Source organism: Schistocerca nitens, chromosome 2, assembly GCF_023898315.1.
Source record: "Schistocerca nitens isolate TAMUIC-IGC-003100 chromosome 2, iqSchNite1.1, whole genome shotgun sequence".
Classification (NCBI taxonomy): Eukaryota; Metazoa; Arthropoda; class Insecta; order Orthoptera; family Acrididae; genus Schistocerca; species Schistocerca nitens.
Window position 1 is genome coordinate 728,343,110 of NC_064615.1, and position 24,307 is coordinate 728,367,416.

At 40.2% G+C, this 24,307-nt stretch overlaps 1 protein-coding gene across 1 annotated transcript in view; it reads left to right on the forward strand.

Moving 5' to 3' along the window:
* LOC126234586 (limbic system-associated membrane protein-like) overlaps nt 1-23,260 on the forward strand; it is a 239,914-nt gene extending 216,654 nt beyond the window's left edge. The window contains exons 10-11 of the mRNA XM_049943299.1: nt 22,762-22,824; nt 23,011-23,260. Of these exons, the coding sequence (XP_049799256.1) occupies nt 22,762-22,824; nt 23,011-23,120 (173 nt within the window). The 3' untranslated portion in view covers nt 23,121-23,260. The remainder of the gene's footprint in view (nt 1-22,761; nt 22,825-23,010) is intronic.
* The last annotated feature ends 1,047 nt before the right edge of the window (nt 23,261-24,307 follow it).

The window sequence follows — 24,307 nt, forward strand, 5'->3', positions numbered from 1 at the left end:
GACTAGTTCCCCTTATTCCGCCTCATCTACACTATGTCAGCGATTGCTGTGCAAATAAGTTCTCCACGTACGCGTACAACACCATTACTCTACCACGCAAACATAGAGGTTACACTCATCTGGTGTGAGACATTCCAAGGGCGGGGGGGGGGGGGGGGGTTCCACTGGGGGCCAAACCACACAATAACCCTGAAAGAGTGGTTTGGTGTGGGGTGGCATAGGGGTGAAGTGGACTGCGATAGTCGTTGTGGGGTTTGGACCACTGTGGCCATGGTGGGAACGGAGCCTCTCCATCATTTCTAGGCCCCCGGTTAACATACAATACAATACAAGGTAATTATTGTGGTTTGAACTTTCCATTGGCACTTTATCAGGCAGCAGTGTTACTGCATGTAGCCAGACCATCACATTGTAAGGTGTGAGAGGTGTAGAGTTACAGGAACCTGGTTAGATGCAAAAGGGATCAGAATTTTATATATAGTGCACCTCACCAACATAAATCCATTATCATATACACTTTCCAAACCATTTTATGTTACTTGGTGAGGGTGTTTTGCATCAGTGTTAGCTAGTTCCTATTTGCATATCTACTGAGAATTAAATAAATGTTTGTATGCCTCGGTCTGCACTCTATTCTCCCTTGCCTTATATTCATGATTCTTCAAGCCAGATATAAGATGGAAGCAGTAGATTCGTTAGATATTTTGTCTCAACTAGCATGTCTGTTTTGCAGATAAGACTCAAGCCTCTTTTTGCTTCACCTCATTTACATAATATTTCTAGTTTATGTGATAGAATTCTGTGGTCAACAGTTTTTGACACTGTTGACCACGAATTATATTACATAAACTGGAAATATTAGGAACAGGAAGCTTAGAAATTAAGTGGTTTAATTCTTATCAAAAAAACAGAGCAGGAGTTGAAATTTCACGTGCTTTAACAAGATTTCTAGTACAGTACTTACCATATTCAAAACATATTAATATAGGGAGTGTATTGGGCCTGATCCACTTAATAATCTATATTAATGATGTCTCTAAATGTCTCAAAACTGGAGGCAAAAGTACTGTTTTCAGATGACAGCACCAAGTGTGAAAACCCATCACAGCTGACAAAAAAGATAGATGATGATGTTCTCAAAGATGGCCACAAATCGTCATTGGGCAATAAAGTAACACTAAATACAAGGAAGACAAACTGTATGAACTTCCAGTTAGGGCAAAATGAGCCAAATTCTCTGGGATGAATGTAGACTGCCAGTTGAAAAGGGCTGAATGTGTGAAGGTTTTGGCCTTCAAATCCTTGCCCCAATTTGCAACATTTTGTGTCTCAAAGTGACTTATTTTGGATATATACATTCAGTCCTCAGTTACAGCATCATGTACTGGGGAATAAATGCTGGGAACATACAGACTGTGTTCAAGGTACAAGAAAGGGCTGTGTGAATAGTGACAAATAGCAACAACAAGGCTCATTGTATTGAGTTATTTGAAAGGCTAAAGATTCTGACTGTCCCATGTGACTACTTATTTCAAAATGTAAGGTACAGTAGAAAAAATATTCATCTGTATGAAACATGTTTAGCTGCCGAGACAGCAGTTCCTGAGAGAAATCATTTTAGTAAGCCTACCTCGAGAAAGTATTGTTGCAGACAGTGTATCATGGTTGGTGTATATGCTTTCTTAATAGGATACAACTTAATGTACATTGACCAACACTCTATGAGGACAAAAATGTATGAGACATTTTATTACTTACTTCTACCCATTATCCACACATTAGGGATCAGGTTTTGTTAATTTGGATTAGCAGTATAGTGAACAATGTTAGGTGTAAGTAATCCCCTCTGTACAGGACATAAAATTGTTATTCTTCATATTTGTTTGATCATAGGTAATAGATAAATGACATAATCCATTCAGTTATACTGTTCAGAAAAGTAGCAGCAATTTTGAAGTCAATAACGTAATACTAAAAAGGACTAAATTGCTGTAGCTTATGTATAGATAGAGTATGGTTAGTACCTCTGCTACATAACATTAGCTTCCTAGTGATAATGGCAGACAGTTGCTAATACAATAAGAGCTTCTACCAGTTACACCTCAATAAATATTACGTGTGACTGAAATGTACTACATACTGATGAGAAGGTACGTGAAATATATAATGATTGTTATTACAAAACTGTAAGTGATGCTCGAAGTTGAGAATTTACTGTAATGACTCATTAAAAGTCATATTGCTAGTCATTAAATGCTATAGCAGGGAATCAGCGACACCTGGATAGGCCTTGGGAATCTCTTATCATGTGATTTGTATGCTACTTCACCATGCATCAATAGTGATTGTTGGAGGGCTTTGAAGAGTAAGTTGTTGATCAAACAGATCCAAGACATATTGACCAAGAAAGCACTTGTAGCATTTGTTCTTCAAAGAAAATTGACTCATTTCTCGCCACTTGTGGCTGGATATGGATAGTAACCTAACAAAATATGTCACGCAGCTGCTTGAAGGAGGGCACTATCTCAGACTCTAAAACCTACTTTATGTAGTGCCTGTTATATAGATTGACGTCAATAAGTGGTACATAAGATTGCATAGTGTATGTAGTCATAGGGTCTACTCCAAACTGCTATTCTTTATCATTTGTTCACTATGCTGCTTAGCAGTGTGGCTCTCAGATTTCATTCAAGATGATAAAGTGTAATATGTCATCACAGCCTGATAGTCTGATATTAGACTCATCCAAAAGCTATGTATTTTGTTGTTCAGAATGCTTGCAACATCCTCAGCATTGCTGTTGTGGTCTGAGATATTTATAATGACTGCACCACAATACAGTCCACTGAAATCACAAGCACCCCACAAGCCCAATCTGCATCAAAGAGTTTCAACTGTCAACACAAACAGATCCACACTCATTTCAGTGTTTCAGCATCAAGATAACACTGTGGATGAAAGTGGATTGCTTCATACAGCCATGCAGACAAACTAATGATTTGAATGGCTGAATACCCATTCCTTATTGCATAGTACCGTATTCTGTCCATTAGTTTCATATATGCATCACTGTTACAGCAGTGTGAACTGTACCAATCAAAATATCATGCCATGACAAACTGATTTCTTGGAGACAAACTATTCCACTCAAATTAAACTCACTCACAGGATAGTATTGCAGCCTTTGATGTCAAGAGGGAACCATACCTGTCAATTGTTTTCATATTTACACTCCATTTGATGGGTCTTCACAGACTGAACTTATGGGTACTGTTGGGCCTACATATGTGCAATATTTCTACAATGTGAATCACTTATGCTGAAAGTAGTAAATGCATAGACAGTGTAGGAGCTAGTAAAGTATGTGGATAGTAATCATATCGTGTGTGGTTCAAATAACAAAAAAAAAAAAAAAAAAAAAAAAGAAAAGAAAAAAAGATTGCATAGTGTATGTAGTTATAGGGTCTACTCCAAACTGCTATTCTTTGTCATTTGTTCACTATGCCACTTACCAGTGTGGCTCTCAGATATCATTCAAGATGATAAAGTGTAATATGTCATCACAGCCTGTCTAACAAAATGCCAGTTTAGTTTTCAGAAAGGTTTTACAGCAGAAAATGCTATATATGGTTTCACTGTTTAAATATTAAATGCTTCGAATAACCGAAAATCACCAACTGGGATTTTCTGTACTCTGTCAAAGGCTTTCGATTGGGTAAATCAATAAATTCTTTCAGAGAAGCTTAAGGATTGTGATGTGAGTGGGATAGCACACAAGTTGTTCAATTCATACTTAACTACAAGAGTACAGGAGGGTGACAGAAGTGTTCACATAATGTGCAAAAATCAGAAGATCTCTCAAACTGTGGCGGTATCAAGGATGGGGTCCCACAAGGTTCAGTCTTGGGTCCCTTATTGTTCTTAATATGAATGATTTGCCAATCTATTTCCACGACGATGCGGAGCTAATTCTTTTTGCCAATGACACAAGTGCATTAACCACACCCAACAAACAAGAATTAGCTGAGAAAATGGTAAATAATGTCTTTCAGAAAACTATTAAGTGGTTCTCTGCAAAAGGACTCTCGCTAAATTTTGATAAAACACAGTATATACAGTTCTGTACAGTAAATTGCAGAACATAATTAATAAATATAAAGTCTGAACAGAAGTCTGTACCTAAAGCATAATATTCCACATTTTTGGATGTGTGCATTGATGAGAGATTGAATTGTAAGAAACAGATTGATGACCTGCTGAAACGTTTGAGTTCAGCCACTTATACTATTAGGATTACCAGAAATTTTGGTGATAAATATATAAGTAAAATAGGTTATTATGCTTACTTTCATTCACTGCTTTCGTATGGCATCACTTTTTGGCATAATCCATCATTAAGGGAAAAGTACTCATTGCTCAAAAGCATGTAATCAGAATAATAGCTGGAGCCCAGCCAAGATCATCTTGCAAACATTTATTTAAGGAGCTAGGGGTATTCACAGTAGCTTTGCAATATATTTATTCACTTATTAAATTTCTTATTAATAACTCATCCCAATTGAAAAGCAATAGCAATGTGCATAGCTTCAACACTAGGAGAAAGGCTTGTCTTCACTACTTTTGGTTAAATCTAACTATGGCACAGAAATGAGTGGATTATACTGCGACAAAAATGTTTGGTCACATAGCAAATGTAGACAACTCCTTCAACTCAATAGAATTTTTAGTCACAGATAAACTCTTCTTTTCTGAAAGACACCCAACTTGAATTATGGCATGTAAAGAAATCTTTTGTTAAACTGACATGTTCCACATTATTATGAACTATCATATTCATGATCTATGGAACAATTATTAGTCTGGTCTAATATAAATAGTAATTACTTCTTACACATTAATTGATTAATCATTTACACAAATGAAACCTTCAGTTTTTCTCTATATAGACTGCTTCACACTCTGTAAACTTTTGCCAGAGATTTGGAAGCTTGAACATTCTTTGTTCATAAAAAGTTTGAGGGTGAGTTATCAACCAGTTACACACATGCTTCTCAATGTCTTCATTGTTTTTGAATTGTTCTCCTCAAAGTTACTCTTTCATGGATGCAAAGAAAAAATATTTGGTGAAGGGGGTATCTGGACTGAGAAGGATGGCGAGGATTTCCCAATGCATGTCTTCCAACTTGTGCCTTGTTAAATTTGCAATATGCTGCTTAGCATTGTCATGGAGAAGGTTGGTATCTTGATGCACATTCCAGTCTTTTATTTACATGTTTATCTACATCGATATTCTGCAAGCCAGCTTATGGTGTGTGGTGGAGGGCACCCTGTACCATTACTAGTCATTTCCTTTCCTGTTCCACTTGTGAATATAGCGAGGGAAAAACGACTGTCTATATGCCTCTATATCAGCCCTAATTTCTCATATCATACCTTCATGGTCCTTACACACAATGTACGTTGTTGACAGTAGAATTGTTCACCAATCAGCTTCAAATGCCAGTTCTCTAAGTTTTCTCAATAGTGTTTTGCAAAAAGAATGTTGCCTACCTACCAGGGATTCCAATTTGAGTTCCTGAAGCATGTCCGTAAACTTATGTGTTGTTCAAAGCTATAGGTGACAAATCTAGCAGCCCACCTCTGAATTGCTTCAATGTCTTTCTTCAGTCTGACCTGGTATGGATCCAAATCACTTGAGCAGTACTCAAGAATAGGTCACACCAGCATCCTATATGTGGTCTCCTTTACTGGTGAACCACACTTCCCTAAAATTCTCCCAGTAAACTGAAGTAGACTATTTGCCTTCCCTACCACAGTTCCCACATGCTCATTCCATCTCGTATCACTTTGCACTGTCACACCCAGATATTTAAATGACTTGACTGTGTCAAGCAGCACACTAGTAATACTGTATCCGAACATTGCAGGTTTGATCTTCCTATTCATCCACATTAGCTTACATTTTTCCACATTTCGGGAGAGCTGTCATTCATCACACCAACTGGAAAATTTGTCTACGTTGTCTTGAATCATCCTGCAGTCACTCAGCTTTGACACCTTACCATACACCACAGCGTCATCAGCAAACAAATGCAGACTGCTGCCCACTCTGCAAAATCATTTATGTATACAGAGAACAAAGGCAGTCCTATCACACTTCCCTGGGGCATTCATGATGATAATCTTGTCTGATGAACACTCACCGTAGAGGACAACATACTTGGTTCTATTATTTAAGAAGTCTTCGAACCACTCACATACCTGTGAGCTTATTCAATGTGCTCATACCTCTGTTAACAGCCTGCAATGGGGTACCATGTATCCAATGTTTTCAGAAAATCTACAAATATGGAATCTGCTTGTTGCTCTTCATCCATAGTTCCCAGTATATCATGTGAGAAAAGGGCAAGCTGAGTTTTGCACAAGCAATGCTTTCTAAAACCATGCTGATTCTTGGAAGCTTCTCAGTCTCAAGAAAATTTATTATATTTGAACTGATAATATTCTCAAGGAATCTGCAGCAAACAGAATTAGTGGTATTGGTCTGTAATTTTGCAGGTTTGTCCTTTTACCCTTGTTACATGCTGGAATCACCTGCACCTTTTTTCAGTCTCTTGAGACTTTGTGCTGGGTAAGAGATTCACAGCCAATGCCATAGAGTACTCTTTGTAAAATCAAACTGGGATTCCATCCAGAACTGGTGATTTATTTACTTTCAAATCTTTCAATTGTTTCTCTATGCCAGAGATGCTTATTACTATGTTGTCATTACAGGAGTCTGTCTGTAACGCTACCGCCCTTCTCCGGACGTATGTTAGCTGTATAAAGCCTGTACTGTAATAAGTTCACGGGCTTCACCTTATAAACAAGGATTTTAGTACATAAATTGACCGCGTGTACCTAATAGAAGCAAGATCGGACTTGTACTCAGTAAATAACTACAGTGATGCATCAAGCAAATGTAAAGTATAATTGCTCGTTCGCATGGACAAGAAGTATACACAGTAGATGCTACCTATAATTAATAATTCGGTCGCCAGCCTACTTAGGCAATGAGTGAGTTTTTCCTTGTACAAGTGGGTGTATGTACAAGCATAGTAACCCGTAGTAATGATGCGTTATATGGCAAAGTTTGTAACCAGAAAAAGCCACTGAACTAAAGTTTTCTCTTTTTGTACTAATTTGGACGAGATAAATTCACACAACACCGCACAGCAATGATTACTACAAACTGCATTTTGTATATTGATCAGACTGAAATCGGACATAGATTGTCCTAGAATGAGCAGTTTTGAAAGCACACATACAATGTCACTATTGAAATTGGAAAACAACACTAATACACTTAGGATTAATATAGAACTTAACTTTACTGGTCAAATCTGATCAACACATTTCAAGGTTTGAAAGAATGGACAAGACAAGAGGGGGGGGGGGCCCTGAAACTGTTATGGTCGTTATACTGAAACTGTTAAGTACTGAAGGCAAATTAACACTCAAAATTATCAATCTATGGATAACTACTCCTTTGCCTTACTTCTGAATAATTTAACTGTCATTAGTTCTGTCTCAAATTAATTAAATAGCATCGCTAACTCAATTCAAACAACTCTCTTCCAATTTAGTCATACTTTTGTTCTTTACCAACATTTACAATAACACACAGACTTTTTAAACTTCTTTATAGCATAGATTGATCTACTGATAATTCTTATTAACACTGATTTTTAAACTTTCAGTTCAGGATACTCGGGTTGCACAATACGAGGTAAGGATCCTGTCTAGGTCAGTGATCAGGATAAGTCATGGCTAAGGCAATTCTGGTAAAAGTCACGTTATTATTGAACAATTAGAAACATTTTCGACACTGGTCCACACAGATACACTTCTAAAGATGAAATAAATGTTTGACCTGTGCAAGTCGGTGTGGCGGTTGGCGGGCAGCGAGATGGCGGGCAGCACGGCACACATACCAGCACGGCTAAGGCTCACACTACATCGGCACTTTCCATCTTCTTAGCGTCGTAATCTTTCCAACTTTGTGCCTCAGAATATAGCCATGCCAAGTAGTCATTGGAATCGGTGCATCCGAGGCTCACTGGAATCAACTTTTCCTGGGTAGCCGCCTCGGTACAGTACGTGTTCCTCTGACCGATTCACAACTCCGACTGACTGCTCGCCTCCGACTGACTACTTGAGCCCGTTGTGCTGAACCGCGCCCAGTGTGCGTTTTCCCGCGCTCGCCTGCCTCCACCTTTTCCCGCTCCCCTACAGGTAGGGTATTCACCACAGGTTTTCTACTACACATATCCTACTGCATTACCTACGTATGGACCAAGTGTTTAAATTACAATATTCACATCTGACAATAGTTTTAACATTAAGTACACTTTCTTTTGATTATCACATTATTTGAAATCCAACATAAATAATAATATTCATTTCAAAAGTTGCTCACTGTTTCTTTAAAATGACACGAAAAGAGAAAGAAATAAAATCAAACATTGTTCACACTAATTTATCGAAATTCATACAGAAAAAAATTATTATATGTACAGTTGTCGTTACACATGCCCCTGTTTCCAGAAAGTTTTGCTTAAGTCCAAATTTTATGGGAACACTATATCTTACAATTATACAGTGGTTCTGAATCTTTACTTAAACATCCAAAAAGATTTACACTACTTATTTCCTTCTACTCACTGTATATAGGTTTACACTCTTTTAACACATCAAGAATAATTATTTGTCATTTACTCAAGTGCCTTTTGCACAGTCCAACTTCCCATCATAACATTACTAAAATAGCAATTTAATCTCTCTCTCTCTCTCTTTTTTTTTTTTTTTTTTTTTTTTTTTTTTTTTTTTTTTTTTTTTTCTCCAAAGAAATAGTTTAAGATTCTGGAATACAAACATTTAAAAACAATTGCATATTTTGTATACACTATAAGATAATTTGTCGTTGCTTGCTTTGAATAGCAGTCCATTTCCTTACTTACTAAACAAAACACACACACATATATTCAGAAAATTAACTACACATATTTGCTGCCTATTATGTGGATTTGGGCAGTCCTTTCCACTTCATATTGTCACATCTCCTGGATCATATTTACAATTTTCCATCGACTATTTATCTGCCCTCATTGGTATTTGGCAGTCCTTCATATTATGGTTCATACACTGCCCATTTTCATTGTTGACAGTTCCATCTTTTATCGGGCTGATAGCATTTATCTTTTCATTTCAGTCCCTTTCTTCATACATTTTTACAGTTACAGTACAATTGGTAATCTGAAACTCACATAACTACATTAGCACACTTTAAAGGGTATACAGACATTTACAAAGATCAGTTACATTTAGAATAACTTGGGTTCAGCATAAGATACAGCACATTTACTGCAAGTCGCTTTCTGATTATCCTTATATCACTCATTTCTAGGAACATACAGTTTCAGGTCCACAATATTTCTTACACCTAAAGGTCTTTTGGATTTTGGGTAGATCAGGTAGTAAGCATTGTCGTGTGGAATATTCTGTATTATATATGGTCCATTATAAATATATTTAAATTTGGAAATCTCATGGTTTAGTTCACTAGACTTTTCGTGGGTTTTTAAAAGAACATAATCTCCAATTTTAAATTTTGAAACTTTTAAATTTTTATTGTGTCTTTTAGATCTAGATTCAGCTTTTTGCTTTGCCCTTTTTATCACCAATTCTTTCTTTTGATCCAATCCCAAACTTGTACAAGGTGGAAACTCTAGTTTTTCTTCAATTAAACTTTTACTACTTCTGCCTAACAAAATTTCTTCCGGCGGAAATCCTGTAGTTTCATGATGTAATGTGTTCATGACATTCTCAAAATCCGATATAAATCTGCCCCAGACTCCAAATCAACAAAACAATAATTCACTTTCAGGTAACACTGAGATACAGTAATAATCAAGTCATGCATAATACTAATAATATATACAAATACAGTATCCTGCCCCCAGTCTCTTGATTAACAAGGCAGTCTTTTAGGGTTCATAAAACAGTCACTTAAGTCTGGTGGCTTTTTAGGCCTCTTATTTTCTACATCTTTCACTAAGCCATTCAGATCTCGCCAACGTTTTGTTTCATCAGGTGGCTTTTTAGGTTTTGAAATTTTGAAGTCTTTAGCAAGGTACAACATTCCCTGTTCTGCTATCATTCTATCAGGTGGTTCTTTTTGTTCCTGTAATTCACACTCCTTCAAAACATTTATTAAGGCGTGCCCCAGTATAGTATCACCTGGAGGTTCCTGCAAATTATGCCCCTGTTTTACATTACTGAATAATTCATTCGGTTCTTGCCCACTTCTACTTTCTGTATCTTTCTTTGGAAAAATGTCACTAATTTTCTCATACCCTCTTTCAGTAAAAGTATATTCACTTTCGTTTACACCTGCAAATTCATCGTCACTAGAGTCATCACTACTATCTTCCTCAACATCAGATTCACTTAAGTACGTTACTTTTGAACAATAGGGAAAGTTAGTATATTCATTTTCGTTTGTATTTGCGTATCTTTCATCATCTGAACTATAGTCTGAATCCGACCATTCCGGTTCGCTTTCAGGTTCCAACATAAAAGCTTTTCTGAGACAGGCACTAAGTTCCTCCTCTGTATTGTCGTCAGGCTTGGATTTCAACTCAACCTCCTCTTTTGGCAATACGGCCTCATCCTCAGTTTTATTCACTTCCACAGTGACTTCATATTCGGTGTAATCCTCGTGGACTTTGATTACTTTCAGGTAATCATCTGCCCCTTCTCCACGGTGCCTCTCGGTAGCAGTTTGTACTATTGGCGGACTGTTAGCAGAAGTTATTTCTTCGTCAATGCTGAGGATTTCATCCTCCAAATCCTTCCTACCCTTAATCTGCGTCCTATTGGCGGCACGCGTGCTTTGCGCGGCGCTATTTATTCTCTCCTCTTCCAATTCGGGCCACGTCACCTTATCGACGTCCCTACTATCTCCTTTTTCACTAACTAATTTCTTTGCCTCATACTCCTTCTTAAAATCCTCCCACTCACATTGCTTCAGGCCCTTGTACAGATCGTCGATCTGCACACGCCAATCAGTTACTTCTGCTAATTTATCCTCGCCTTTTCCCTCATTGCAAACACTGCTAATCGCACCTCTCTGTGTATTCACAGTTTCCTTTATCGTTTCCTTTGCCACGGAATTATCACTCATAAAATTTTCATTAGCCCTGACGGCTATGTTCGTATCTACTGCTGCCGTATTTCTAGCGGCTTCTTTCCTAACAGATGTTCTGCTAGGCTGGGCCGTTGCCCTCTGATGCTCCACTCGCCTGTTAACATGTAGCGTTCTGTGCGGCTGAAATGACTCATTCTGGCTCGCAGCTGACGCTTGTTTCGCCACAACACGTCGCGGTGTTCCATGCCTGACCCTAGCCTGTCTCATTACATTACGGTCGGTCTGGTATCTTTTCTCAAATCGGGGCCGGTATGTATTGTCCGCTTCCGTTTGGCCCGCAACGTTCGCGGAAATTAGTTTCCCGCGTCGTTATTACTTTGCGCGGTATACCCTCTACCGCGACCTGAATAATTTCCTCTTCCTCTACCTCTGCCTCTACCTCTTTGTAACATATTGACGCAAAATCCTTCGCCGTCATTTCGTTCGTCATTATTACGATTATTACGATGACCAAAATTTTGATAATTGGCCCGACTTTCGCGCCAATGATCTTCGTCTTCGACTCTTTAGAGAAATGCTTGGAAGCTACGATAATTGCTTCCTACATACCTCTTTGAATCCTCCGGAAGCTTTTTATATAGCTCCCAGATAATTTCCGAATCTGATCTCCTACCTCTTAAGTGTGTCAATTTCCGGTACCAATGCTCACAGAAATCTTTCAAAGAATTTCTGCCCCTGTTATCATGCTGTTTGGCCATGATGAACTCCCGCCATAAATGGTCCTACTTTTGTTCAGACCAATATTCTTCCGTAAATCTTTGCCTAAATTCTTCGAACGTCATTCGTTCGGTGTCCAAATTAATTCCCCAGCGCTTAGCGTCACCTGCTAAGGCGCTAACTACAACGTTTATCTTTTCCTGATTAGACAAGTGTTCAGGAAATATTCTCTCGCAATTTTTGATGAAATCTAACGGATGCCATCCGTTGTGTTTCTTGGTGGGATCAAAGCGTTCCTCGCCTTCTAACAGCTTCGTAATCGGTGTGCCATTACAGACAACACCAGGCCTGTCTTTAATTTTATTCTCAAGGTCAAAAATTTTGCCTTGAATTTTCGAAGAATTTTGTTCACATTCAGTAACTCTCTCGCCTAAATCTTTTTCAGTGTCTGAAACTGCCCTTTTCAACTGTGAAATTCCGTGTTGACATTCGTTTACGATCTCAGATTTGAGACCGAAAACTTTTTCGTCTACTTTTGTTTCTACCAGGGGCTCTACTTTCTCTTGGATGTTGAGAATTTCAACATCGAACCTACTGTTAATGTTAACAATTTCCCCCTGCATAGTATCCATATTCTTGTTAATGGTATCAACTTCAAGTTTCAGAGTATTTACCACAGAATTTAAATTACCCACTTTTTGTTCTACCTGTTCTATTTGTTTACTAATTTTAATTCCCTGTCCTTCAACCTGTGCTTCAATTTGATCCACGTGTGTTTTAAGCTGCTCATTCTGTGTTTTGAGCTGCTCATCAACGTGCGTTTTAAGCTGATTAACCTGATTGCCGACTTGTTTTTGAAGTTGCTCATTTTGTGTTTTGAGTTGCTCGTCAACGTGCGTTTTAAGCTGCTCATTCTGTGTTTTGAGCTGTTCACTCTGTCCTGCAATTTGTTTGGTTAATTGTTCAAATAAGTCGTTCATACTTAAAATTTTTATATTGTTTTGTTCTACGGAATCCGTGGGTTCCGGTTCTACTTCGGAAGTTTCTTTCGGTTCTTTCTTTATCTGTGGTGAATCAAACATGTCAGTGGATTCGTTCACGTACCCACTATCATCTACCAAGTCACCCTCTACTTCCTGTTTTGTCCCTTGCTGTGTTCGAGACGATCTCGACATTTCAATCTGTTCGTTGACGTGTTCATGGTACTGTATGTACGCCAATTGTCTTCCGCTAACGCCATCTGTTATCTGGCCGCGTAAACTCCTGCTACTGCCAGCCGCATTCTCCATTTCGCTTGGCGCATCTACCCTGCCTACGTTTCTGTCCATATTGAATGTCAACTACACCACACTATTATACTTGACTCCCACTGCAGTTTATTTTACTGTCTTTTATTGCTATTCGAGCCACTGAACATCCACTGTTCGATCTTCACGTTAATTTGTAATCGACAACAACTGGATGTCCTGTCACCAGGAAGCCACGTGTAACGCTACCGCCCTTGTCCGGACGTACGTTAGCTGTATAAAGCCTGTACTGTAATAAGTTCACGGGCTTCACCTTATAAACAAGGATTTTAGTACATAAATTGACCGCGTGTACCTAATAGAAGCAAGATCGGACTTGTACTCAGTAAATAACTACAGTGATGCATCAAGCAAATGTAAAGTATAATTGCTCGTTCGCATGGACAAGAAGTATACACAGTAGATGCTACCTATAATTAATAATTCGGTCGCCAGCCTACTTAGGCAATGAGTGAGTTTTTCCTTGTACAAGTGGGTGTATGTACAAGCATAGTAACCCGTAGTAATGATGCGTTATATGGCAAAGTTTGTAACCAGAAAAAGCCACTGAACTAAAGTTTTCTCTTTTTGTACTAATTTGGACGAGATAAATTCACACAACACCGCACAGCAATGATTACTACAAACTGCATTTTGTATATTGATCAGACTGAAATCGGACATAGATTGTCCTAGAATGAGCAGTTTTGAAAGCACACATACAATGTCACTATTGAAATAGGAAAACAACACTAATACACTTAGGATTAATATAGAACTTAACTTTACTGGTCAAATCTGATCAACACATTTCAAGGTTTGAAAGAATGGACAAGACAAGAGGGGGGGGGGCCCTGAAACTGTTATGGTCGTTATACTGAAACTGTTAAGTACTGAAGGCAAATTAACACTCAAAATTATCAATCTATGGATAACTACTCCTTTGCCTTACTTCTGAATAATTTAACTGTCATTAGTTCTGTCTCAAATTAATTAAATAGCATCGCTAACTCAATTCAAACAACTCTCTTCCAATTTAGTCATACTTTTGTTCTTTACCAACATTTACAATAACACACAGACTTTTTAAACTTCTTTATAGCATAGATTGATCTACTGATAATTCTTATTAACACTGATTTTTAAACTTTCAGTTCAGGATACTCGGGTTGCACAATACGAGGTAAGGATCCTGTCTAGGTCAGTGATCAGGGTAAGTCATGGCTAAGGCAATTCTGGTAAAAGTCACGTTATTATTGAACAATTAGAAACATTTTCGACACTGGTCCACACAGATACACTTCTAAAGATGAAATAAATGTTTGACCTGTGCAAGTCGGTGTGGCGGTTGGCGGGCAGCGAGATGGCGGGCAGCACGGCACACATACCAGCACGGCTAAGGCTCACACTACATCGGCACTTTCCATCTTCTTAGCGTCGTAATCTTTCCAACTTTGTGCCTCAGAATATAGCCATGCCAAGTAGTCATTGGAATCGGTGCATCCGAGGCTCACTGGAATCAACTTTTCCTGGGTAGCCGCCTCGGTACAGTACGTGTTCCTCTGACCGATTCACAACTCCGACTGACTGCTCGCCTCCGACTGACTACTTGAGCCCGTTGTGCTGAACCGCGCCCAGTGTGCGTTTTCCCGCGCTCGCCTGCCTCCACCTTTTCCCGCTCCCCTACAGGTAGGGTATTCACCACAGGTTTTCTACTACACATATCCTACTGCATTACCTACGTATGGACCAAGTGTTTAAATTACAATATTCACATCTGACAATAGTTTTAACATTAAGTACACTTTCTTTTGATTATCACATTATTTGAAATCCAACATAAATAATAATATTCATTTCAAAAGTTGCTCACTGTTTCTTTAACATGACACGAAAAGAGAAAGAAATAAAATAAAACATTGTTCACACTAATTTATCGAAATTCATACAGAAAAAAATTATTATATGTACAGTTGTCGTTACATGTCCAATGGTCAAATGACAGTATGTTTGGATGATTCTCCTGTGTAATTGATTTCTTGGATGTGAAATTTAAAACTTCGGCTTTCATTTTGGTTTCTTCAACTGCCATGCCAGACTGGTCAACAAGGCATTGAACGGTAGCCTTAGACCCTCTTAGCAATTTTACATAAGACAAGGATTTCCTCAGGTTCTCTACCAGATCCTTTGCTAAGGTGCAACAGTGGTAGTTGTTGTATGCTTCATACACAGATGTTTTCATAGACATCTGAATTTCTACTAACCTTCACTGGCCACCAATTGTGCTTTCTCTTTTGAACTAGGAGTATAACAGCCTCTGCTTCCTCAGAATCCTCCAAATTTTGTTATTGCTTATTTGCTCTATCTGGCTGAAACACTCTCCAAGACTTCTTGACTGATTTCTTAACTTTCGTAATCAAAGTTGCTATAATGACATCATGACCGCTAATCCCAATTTCTGTACTGACACTGTTGGTAAGATCTGGCCTGTTTGTAGCTACAAGGTCTAAGATATTTCCATTGCATGTGGGACACTGAACTAGCTGCTCAAGACAGTTCTCAGAAAATGCATTCAAAAGCATTTCACATGACTGTTTGTCTGTACACCTGCAATGAATCCATAGACATCCCAGTCTGTACTGAAAAGGTTAAAGTCACTTTCAACTAGTATTGCATGACCTGGATATTTACGGGCTATTGACACTAGACTTCCTTTGAATGACTCTAGAACTGTCACAGTTCAGGTGGCCAGTAAAAACATCCAAAAATTAATTTGGTTTCACATACACCTGTTATACATGACCAGATAATTCCCTGTCACACTCAACAAGCGGCTACATGGGTAGCAGGGGTTGTGTGGCGTGGGCTGGGCGGTTTTTTAGGTTAGATGGCCTTGGGCAAGTACAGAAAGGGCAACAGCCTCAACGGGTGCAGGGAAAAGTCAGGACATGCGGGGACCAAGCAGCAATCGGTATTGTAATTGTAAACTGTCGAAGCTGCGTTGGTAAAGTACCGGAACTTCAAGCGCTGATAGAAAGCACCGAAGCCGAAATCATTATAGGTACAGAAAGCTGGTTGAAGCCAGAGATAAATTCTGCCGAAATTTTTACAAAGGTACAGACAGTGTTTAGAAAGGATAGATTGCATGCAACCGGTGGTGGAGTGTTCATCGCTGTTAGTAGTAGTTTATCCTGTAGTGAAATAAAAGTGGATAGTTCCTGTGAATTATTATGGGTGGAGGTTACACTCAACAACCGAGCTAGGTTAATAATTGGCTCCTTTTACCGACCTCCCGACTCAGCAGCATTAGTGGCAGAACAACTGAGAGAAAATTTGGAATACATTTCACATAAATTTTCTCAGCGTGTTATAGTCATAGGTGGAGATTTCAATTTACCAGATATAGACTGGAACACTCAGATGTTTAGGATGGGTGGTAGGGACAGAGCATCGAGTGACATTATACTGAGTGCACTATCCGAAAATTACCTTGAGCAATTAAACAGAGAACCGACTCGTGGAGATAACATCTTGGACCTACTGATAACAAACAGACCCGAACTTTTCGACTCTGTATGTACAGAACAGGGAATCAGTGATCATAAGGCCGTTGCAGCATCCCTGAATATGGAAGTAAATAGGAATATAAAAAAAGGGAGGAAGGTTTATCTGTTTAGCAAGAGTAATAGAAGGCAGATTTCAGACTACCTAACAGATAAAAGTGAAAATTTCTGTTCCGACACTGACAATGTTGAGTGTTTATGGAAAAAGTTCAAGGCAATCGTGAAATGCGTTTTAGACAGGTACGTGCCGAGTAAAACTGTGAGGGACAGGAAAAACCCACTGTGGTACAACAACAAAGTTAGGAAACTACTGCGAAAGCAAAGAGAACTTCACTCTAAGTTTAAACGCAGCCAAAACCTCCCAGACAAACAGAAGCTAAACGATGTCAAAGTTAGCGTAAGGAGGGCTATGCGTGAAGCGTTCAGTGAATTCGAAAGTAAAATTCTATGTACCGACTTGACAGAAAATCCTAGGAAGTTCTGGTCTTACATTAAATCAGTAAGTGGCTCGAAACAGCATATCCAGATACTCCGGGATGATGATGGCATTGAAACAGAGGATGACACGTGTAAAGCTGAAATACTAAACACCTTTTTCCAAAGCTGTTTCACAGAGGAAGACCACACTGCAGTTCCTTCTCATAATCCTCGCACAAACGAAAAAATGGCTGACATCGAAATAAGTGTCCAGGGAATAGGAAAGCAACTGGAATCACTCAACAGAGGAAAGTCCACTGGACCTGACAGGATACCTATTCGATTCTACACAGAGTACGCGAAAGAACTTGCCCCCCTTCTAACAGCCGTGTACCGCAAGTCTCTAGAGGAACGGAAGGTTCCAAATGATTGGAAAAGAGCACAGGTAGTCCCAGTCTTCAAGAAGGGTCGTCGAGCAGATGCACAAAACTATAGACCTATATCTCTGACGTCAATCTGTTGTAGAATTTTAGAACATGGTTTTTGCTCGAGTATCATGTCGTTTTTGGAAACCCAGAATCTACTATGTAGGAATCAACATGGATTCCGGAAACAGCGATCGTGTGAGACCCAACTCGCTTTATTTGTTCATGAGACCCAGAAAATATTAGATACAGGCTCCCAGGTAGATGCTATTTTTCTTGACTTCCGGAAGGCGTTCGATACAGTTCCGCACTGTCGCCTGATAAACAAAGTAAGAGCCTATGGAATATCAGACCAGCTGTGTGGCTGGATTGAAGAGTTTTTAGCAAACAGAACAAAGCATGTTGTTATCAATGGAGAGACGTCTACAGACGTTAAAGTAACCTCTGGCGTGCCACAGGGGAGTGTTATGGGACCATTGCTTTTCACAATATATATAAATGACCTAGTAGATAGTGTCGGAAGTCCCATGCGGCTTTTCGCGGATGATGCTGTAGTATACAGAGAAGTTGCAGCATTAGAAAATTGTAGCGAAATGCAGGAAGATCTGCAGCGGATAGGCACTTGGTGCAGGGAGTGGCAACTGACCCTTAACATAGACAAATATAATGTATTGCGAATACATAGAAAGAAGGATCCTTTATTGTATGATTATATGATAGCGGAACAAACACCGGTAGCAGTTACTTCTGTAAAATATCTGGGAGTATGCGTGCGGAACGATTTGAAGTGGAACGATCATATAAATTTAATTGTTGGTAAGGCGGGTACCAGGTTGAGATTCATTGGGAGAGTCCTTAGAAAATGTAGTCCATCAACAAAGGAGGTGGCTTACAAAACACTCGTTTGACCTATACTTGAGTATTGCTCATCAGTGTGGGATCCGTACCAGATCGGGTTGACGGAGGAGATAGAGAAGATCCAAAGAAGAGCGGCGCGTTTCGTCACAGGGTTATTTGGTAACCGTGATAGCGTTACGGAGATGTTTAACAAACTCAAGTGGCAGACTCTGCAAGAGAGGCGCTCTGCATCGCGGTGTAGCTTGCTCGCCAGGTTTCGAGAGGGTGCGTTTCTGGATGAGGTATCGAATATATTGCTTCCCCCTACTTATACCTCCCGAGGAGATCACGAATGTAAAATTAGAGAGATTAGAGCGCGCACGGAGGCTTTCAGACAGTCGTTCTTCCCGCGAACCATACGCAACTGGAACAGGAAAGGGAGGTAATGACAGTGGCACGTAAAGTGCCCTCCGCCACACACCATTGGGTGGCTTGTGGAGTATAAATGTAGATGTAGATGTAGAACTTCAATCTCACTAGAGGCTATATTTTTGTCAACTGTGATGAACACTCACTCTCCTATAGCCTCTAATCTGTCTTTCTAATACACTTTCCAGGACTCGATAAATATCACAGAGCTTTTCACTGCAGGTTTCAGTCAGTTCTCAATCCCAAAAATAATTTGAATGCAAGAACTTTCCTGGGGGGGGGGGGGGGGGGTAGTAAATTCAGGAAATTTATAATGAATACTTCAACAGTTTACTAGTAAAACTGTCACAAACAAAGTGCGTTTATTCTGAACACCGTTTGACTTCCATTTCTGCATATTGACTGGCAAACTCTGCTACCTGAGTAACTGATTCCTTTGTGTAGTGCATCTCTGACTTACCAAAGGGAGTCCTACAAATACCCATAAGCTCATGAAGGTCTAGAAATCTGCAGCCAAGACTGTCGCAGAGTTGATGAAGCCTTTGATTGAGACTCTCCACTTGGTTCCAAACCAAAGGACCCCAGTCAACTCTGAGAACAATGCTACAAATTATGAGCTCTGCTTGAACCCCACATGCGAGGACAGTAGTCTTAACCACCTCTGCCAGCTGCGTGTATGGACTGATGGTCACCTCAGAACCCACATGACAGGCATGTTGGTGTCAATGTGAGTCACAACTTTCAGATGACTACACCCTGTGTGCTCAATAGCTGAAGGCAAGGCCACCTCCACATCCCGGATGAGACACCCCAGCAGACTTACTGAGTGTACATTGGCTTTCTTTCCAGACCTGTATGCTATCTTCATGCCTTAACATTGGAGCTCCCAATAAGCATTATACCCGTCCTCATGTGTGCCTGCTCAGGCCATGCTGAAGGAGCAGCCACTTGTCCACTCACAGGACAAATGGGCCAGTCTCCACACTGGCCCTCCGCCTCGAGCAATGCAAACACGTTACCACCTGCCACTCACACTGCTGTGAGGCCAGATCCACTGTGTCAGGTGCACTAGGAGGTGCCTCGGAAGCAGGGTCCATGGGCAAAACAAGCAACACCTGAGGTATCCCATGTGACATGCCACATTCTCTGCCACTGCTACACCCTTAAGCAGCAGCCTGAAGGTGAATGACTGTAGTCAAAAATACATTCAAATGTTCGCAAACTGTGGCCAGCTCCTCCTGTGTCCACACACAATATGCACACATCCTAGCCATCCTAAAGTGTCACCAAGGGATGCTGATGCATTAATGAGTCATGTAGCTGACTGTTCGGTGAGCAACTACTGCACTACATAGTTTACAAAAATGCAAGATTAAACATCTTAAACAGAAAAACACACATGAAATTTAATAAATATACTGTAATGGAAACACAAAAAAAGGTAAACAACTTGCCGCTCTGTACTTGTATATCTGCTGAGAGCCGGAGCCTGACTCTTTTGTTGTGGTAGGCACCTTTTTATGACATTAACAACTGGAAGTAGTAAGCTTCATTCACTATATGTCAATCATGAAGAAAGTCAACGTGTAACACAGTTGCATGAACCTTTCTGGCTTAAAGGCAGGTTCTGGCCATCACTGGACAGACTTCATCCTTTCTTCATCAGTTTGGATTCTGGAGTGTAATAATGAACCCATGTCTCATTACATGTGATGATGAGCTTCAAAAAAATCCTACCCTTCTTGCTGGAATCAGGGTAGAAGTGTCTCATAGATCTCCAACCTGACCTGTTTTCACTGTTTCATTAACAACTTCAGAAGCCATCGAGTACCAATTTTTCTAATGCCAAGCTGTTCACTGATAACAGTATGAGCACTCTCAGTGCTGATACCCATTGATGCTGCAATTTCTTCAACAGTGCACCAGTGATCACCCTCAGTAAGCTTTTGAACAGCACAGGTGTGAGACTTGACTTTGAGCTTCAAGCATGAGATTTGTTTTATATATTTTCTTGGCTGCCCTTAAATTGTCTGGTCCAAGTAAACACTCAGTTCCATGACAGTGTAGCGACCCCAAACTGTGCCTTCACACAAAGTTAAAATCTCTGGGGGTTTAATACCTCCATAGGTTAAAAACTTTATTATAAAACACTCCTGGAAATTGAAATAAGAACACCGTGAATTCATTGTCCCAGGAAGGGGAAACTTTATTGACACATTCCTGGGGTCAGATACATCACATGATCACACTGACAGAACCACAGGCACATAGACACAGGCAACAGAGCATGCACAATGTCGGCACTAGTACAGTGTATATCCACCTTTCGCAGCAATGCAGGCTGCTATTCTCCCATGGAGACGATCGTAGAGATGCTGGATGTAGTCCTGTGGAATGGCTTGCCATGCCATTTCCACCTGGCGCCTCAGTTGGACCAGCGTTCGTGCTGGACGTGCAGACCGCGTGAGACGACGCTTCATCCAGTCCCAAACATGCTCAATGGGGGACAGATCCGGAGATCTTGCTGGCCAGGGTAGTTGACTTACACCTTCTAGAGCACGTTGGGTGGCACGGGATACATGCGGACGTGCATTGTCCTGTTGGAACAGCAAGTTCCCTTGCCGGTCTAGGAATGGTAGAACGATGGGTTCGATGACAGTTTGGATGTACCGTGCACTATTCAGTGTCCCCTCGACGATCACCAGTGGTGTACGGCCAGCGTAGGAGATCGCTCCCCACACCATGATGCCGGGTGTTGGCCCTGTGTGCCTCGGTCGTATGCAGTCCTGATTGTGGCGCTCACCTGCACGGCGCCAAACACGCATACGACCATCATTGGCACCAAGGCAGAAGCGACTCTCATCGCTGAAGACGACACGTCTCCATTCGTCCCTCCATTCACGCCTGTCGCGACACCACTGGAGGCGGGCTGCACGATGTTGGGGCGTGAGCGGAAGACGGCCTAACGGTGTGTGGGACCGTAGCCCAGCTTCATGGAGACGGTTGCGAATGGTCCTCGCCGATACCCCAGGAGCAACAGTGTCCCTAATTTGCTGGGAAGTGGCGGTGCGGTCCCCTACGGCACTGCGTAGGATCCTACGGTCTTGGCGTGCATCCGTGCGTCGCTGCGGTCCGGTCCCAGGTCGACGGGCACGTGCACCTTCCGCCGACCACTGGCGACAACATCGATGTACTGTGGAGACCTCACGCCCCACGTGTTGAGCAATTCGGCGGTACGTCCACCCGGCCTCCCGCATGCCCACTATACGCCCTCGCTCAAAGTCCGTCAACTGCACATACGGTTCACGTCCATGCTGTCGCGGCATGCTACCAGTGTTAAAGACTGCGATGGAGCTCCGCATGCCATGGCAAACTGGCTGACACTGACGGCGGCGGTGCACAAATGCTGCGCAGCTAGCGCCATTTGACGGCCAACACCGCGGTTCCTGGTGTGTTTGCTGTGCCGTGCGTGTGATCATTGCTTGTACAGCCCTCTCGCAGTGTCCGGAGCAAGTATGGTGGGTCTGACACACCGGTGTCAATGTGTTCTTTTTTCCATTTCCAGGAGTGTATATTGTGCAACACACAAAGAAACCTCTTCTTCACTCATGGCTTTACTGAAGTCAGAACAGAGTTCAACAGCAAACCAAGCTGGTTCCCTCTTCCTAACCCACCAGCCATCAACTCCCCTCACTCCACCATCCCACTTGTGTAGTATACTGCCGCAATTACCATTTACATTTGAATTGCCCTCGCATTTGAAAGTGGGACTATCAATTGTCCCTTCAAAAGGCTATCGTATCATTGTGTTAATCTTACAGTTATTCAAGTAAGGCAAAATAAAATAATACTAGTGGAGCCTGTAAAGATTAATTCTGACACATACTTTTATCTTGCAGATTCTTATGAAGAAGAGGATTCTGTTGCTGAACCAGATGATTCTGAAGAACCTACTTTGCATGGTAACGTTCTGTCAATAATGTAGTATAATAGGCATTTCTGCAGTGCAACAAGTGTACTGCTGCTACCACCACCACCACCACCACTACTACTACTACTACTACTACTACTACTACTACTACTACTAATAATAATAATAATAATAGCAAAACTCCTGTAGGTAATAATTATTAACTCCTTTGTTTCAGTTGCTGCTCCATCACTAATGCCAGAATATAGTGAAAATAACTCTGGACAGTTGACAGAAGCAGCAGTTTTAATGGTTCTTTATGGATACAGCTTACTTTGGCTCTTGTGACAAAGCATATTTTTCAATCAAACACAGCACAACATTAAAAGACTGAATGTCTAGGAGCCTACACTGGTCAAAAGTACAAAAGACATCTAAGATATTTGTAATTTTATCACCTAAAAATTTATTTTTATTCTCTTTCTGTAAATAAAGACTGTTTTAGAATAAAATATCTTATTTCAAAAATGACCTCCTTCCAGGCATTGTAGATTAGATTATGATGAACTGATTATGTCTCATTCCTGGATAGTTATTTATTCTTCACTGAAAATTTGTTATCCCTTTATGTTGCACCAAATTTTTGTCTTCATGTTAAAATACTGATATTTATTTCTTATTAATGAGGTGGTATGAGCAGGGTTCATGTTCCTCTGCAGCTACCATGACTTAGATTTTCCATTTTTTTTCAAAATTGTTTAATATGAATGCCAGAATGGTTATTTTGAACAGGGCACCTCTGATTTTTTTTCTCCATCCATCTGCTCATACTGTAATGGCCTCGTTACCAAAAGGATGTCAAACCCTAATCTCCTTTAATTCCTTATTTCTTGAATCATATTGCATTTTGTAAATTTTGCCTCAAAGTAGAGCCCTTGAAGATGAGACATGTTTCAATGTACACAACAGTTAACATAAGCAGCTATCAAAAATTACTTATGTCGATTCTCCAGTAGTATTATGTAGCTGTAGTGTATAAAGCATTATGAGAACTCTGATGGTTATGAAAGGATACAAGTCAGTTATACACTGTACAAATGAATGCCTACTTAAATCCTCAATTCAGCAGTGTTACATATTTTACTACAGGAATTCCCAGTTTCAAAATCTAGTTAATTAAATATCTAATACAGGTAACTAGTTAATAAGAAACTCCAATAATATTCCTTTTAATGTACAAGATTTGAAAATATGTTGGCATGTGTCAGCAAAGAGCTTGTTACAGAATTTTCATAAGAGTATAAACATCCACTTCGAACAGGTAAAAGTAATTATGTTGATAATACGCACAGTATCTTTTTACGAACTACTTAATCCACAACTGAAATTCATTATCAGCCAAAAAAGAATTAGATTAATATAACTCAATAGTTCAAAGATATTTGAAGAAAAAAAGGCAAGATATTTGGTTATCTTCCTTAGACAGTGTTGTTTCATGTTTTTGAAGACTGTATGTCATTAGCAGTTTAGCTATG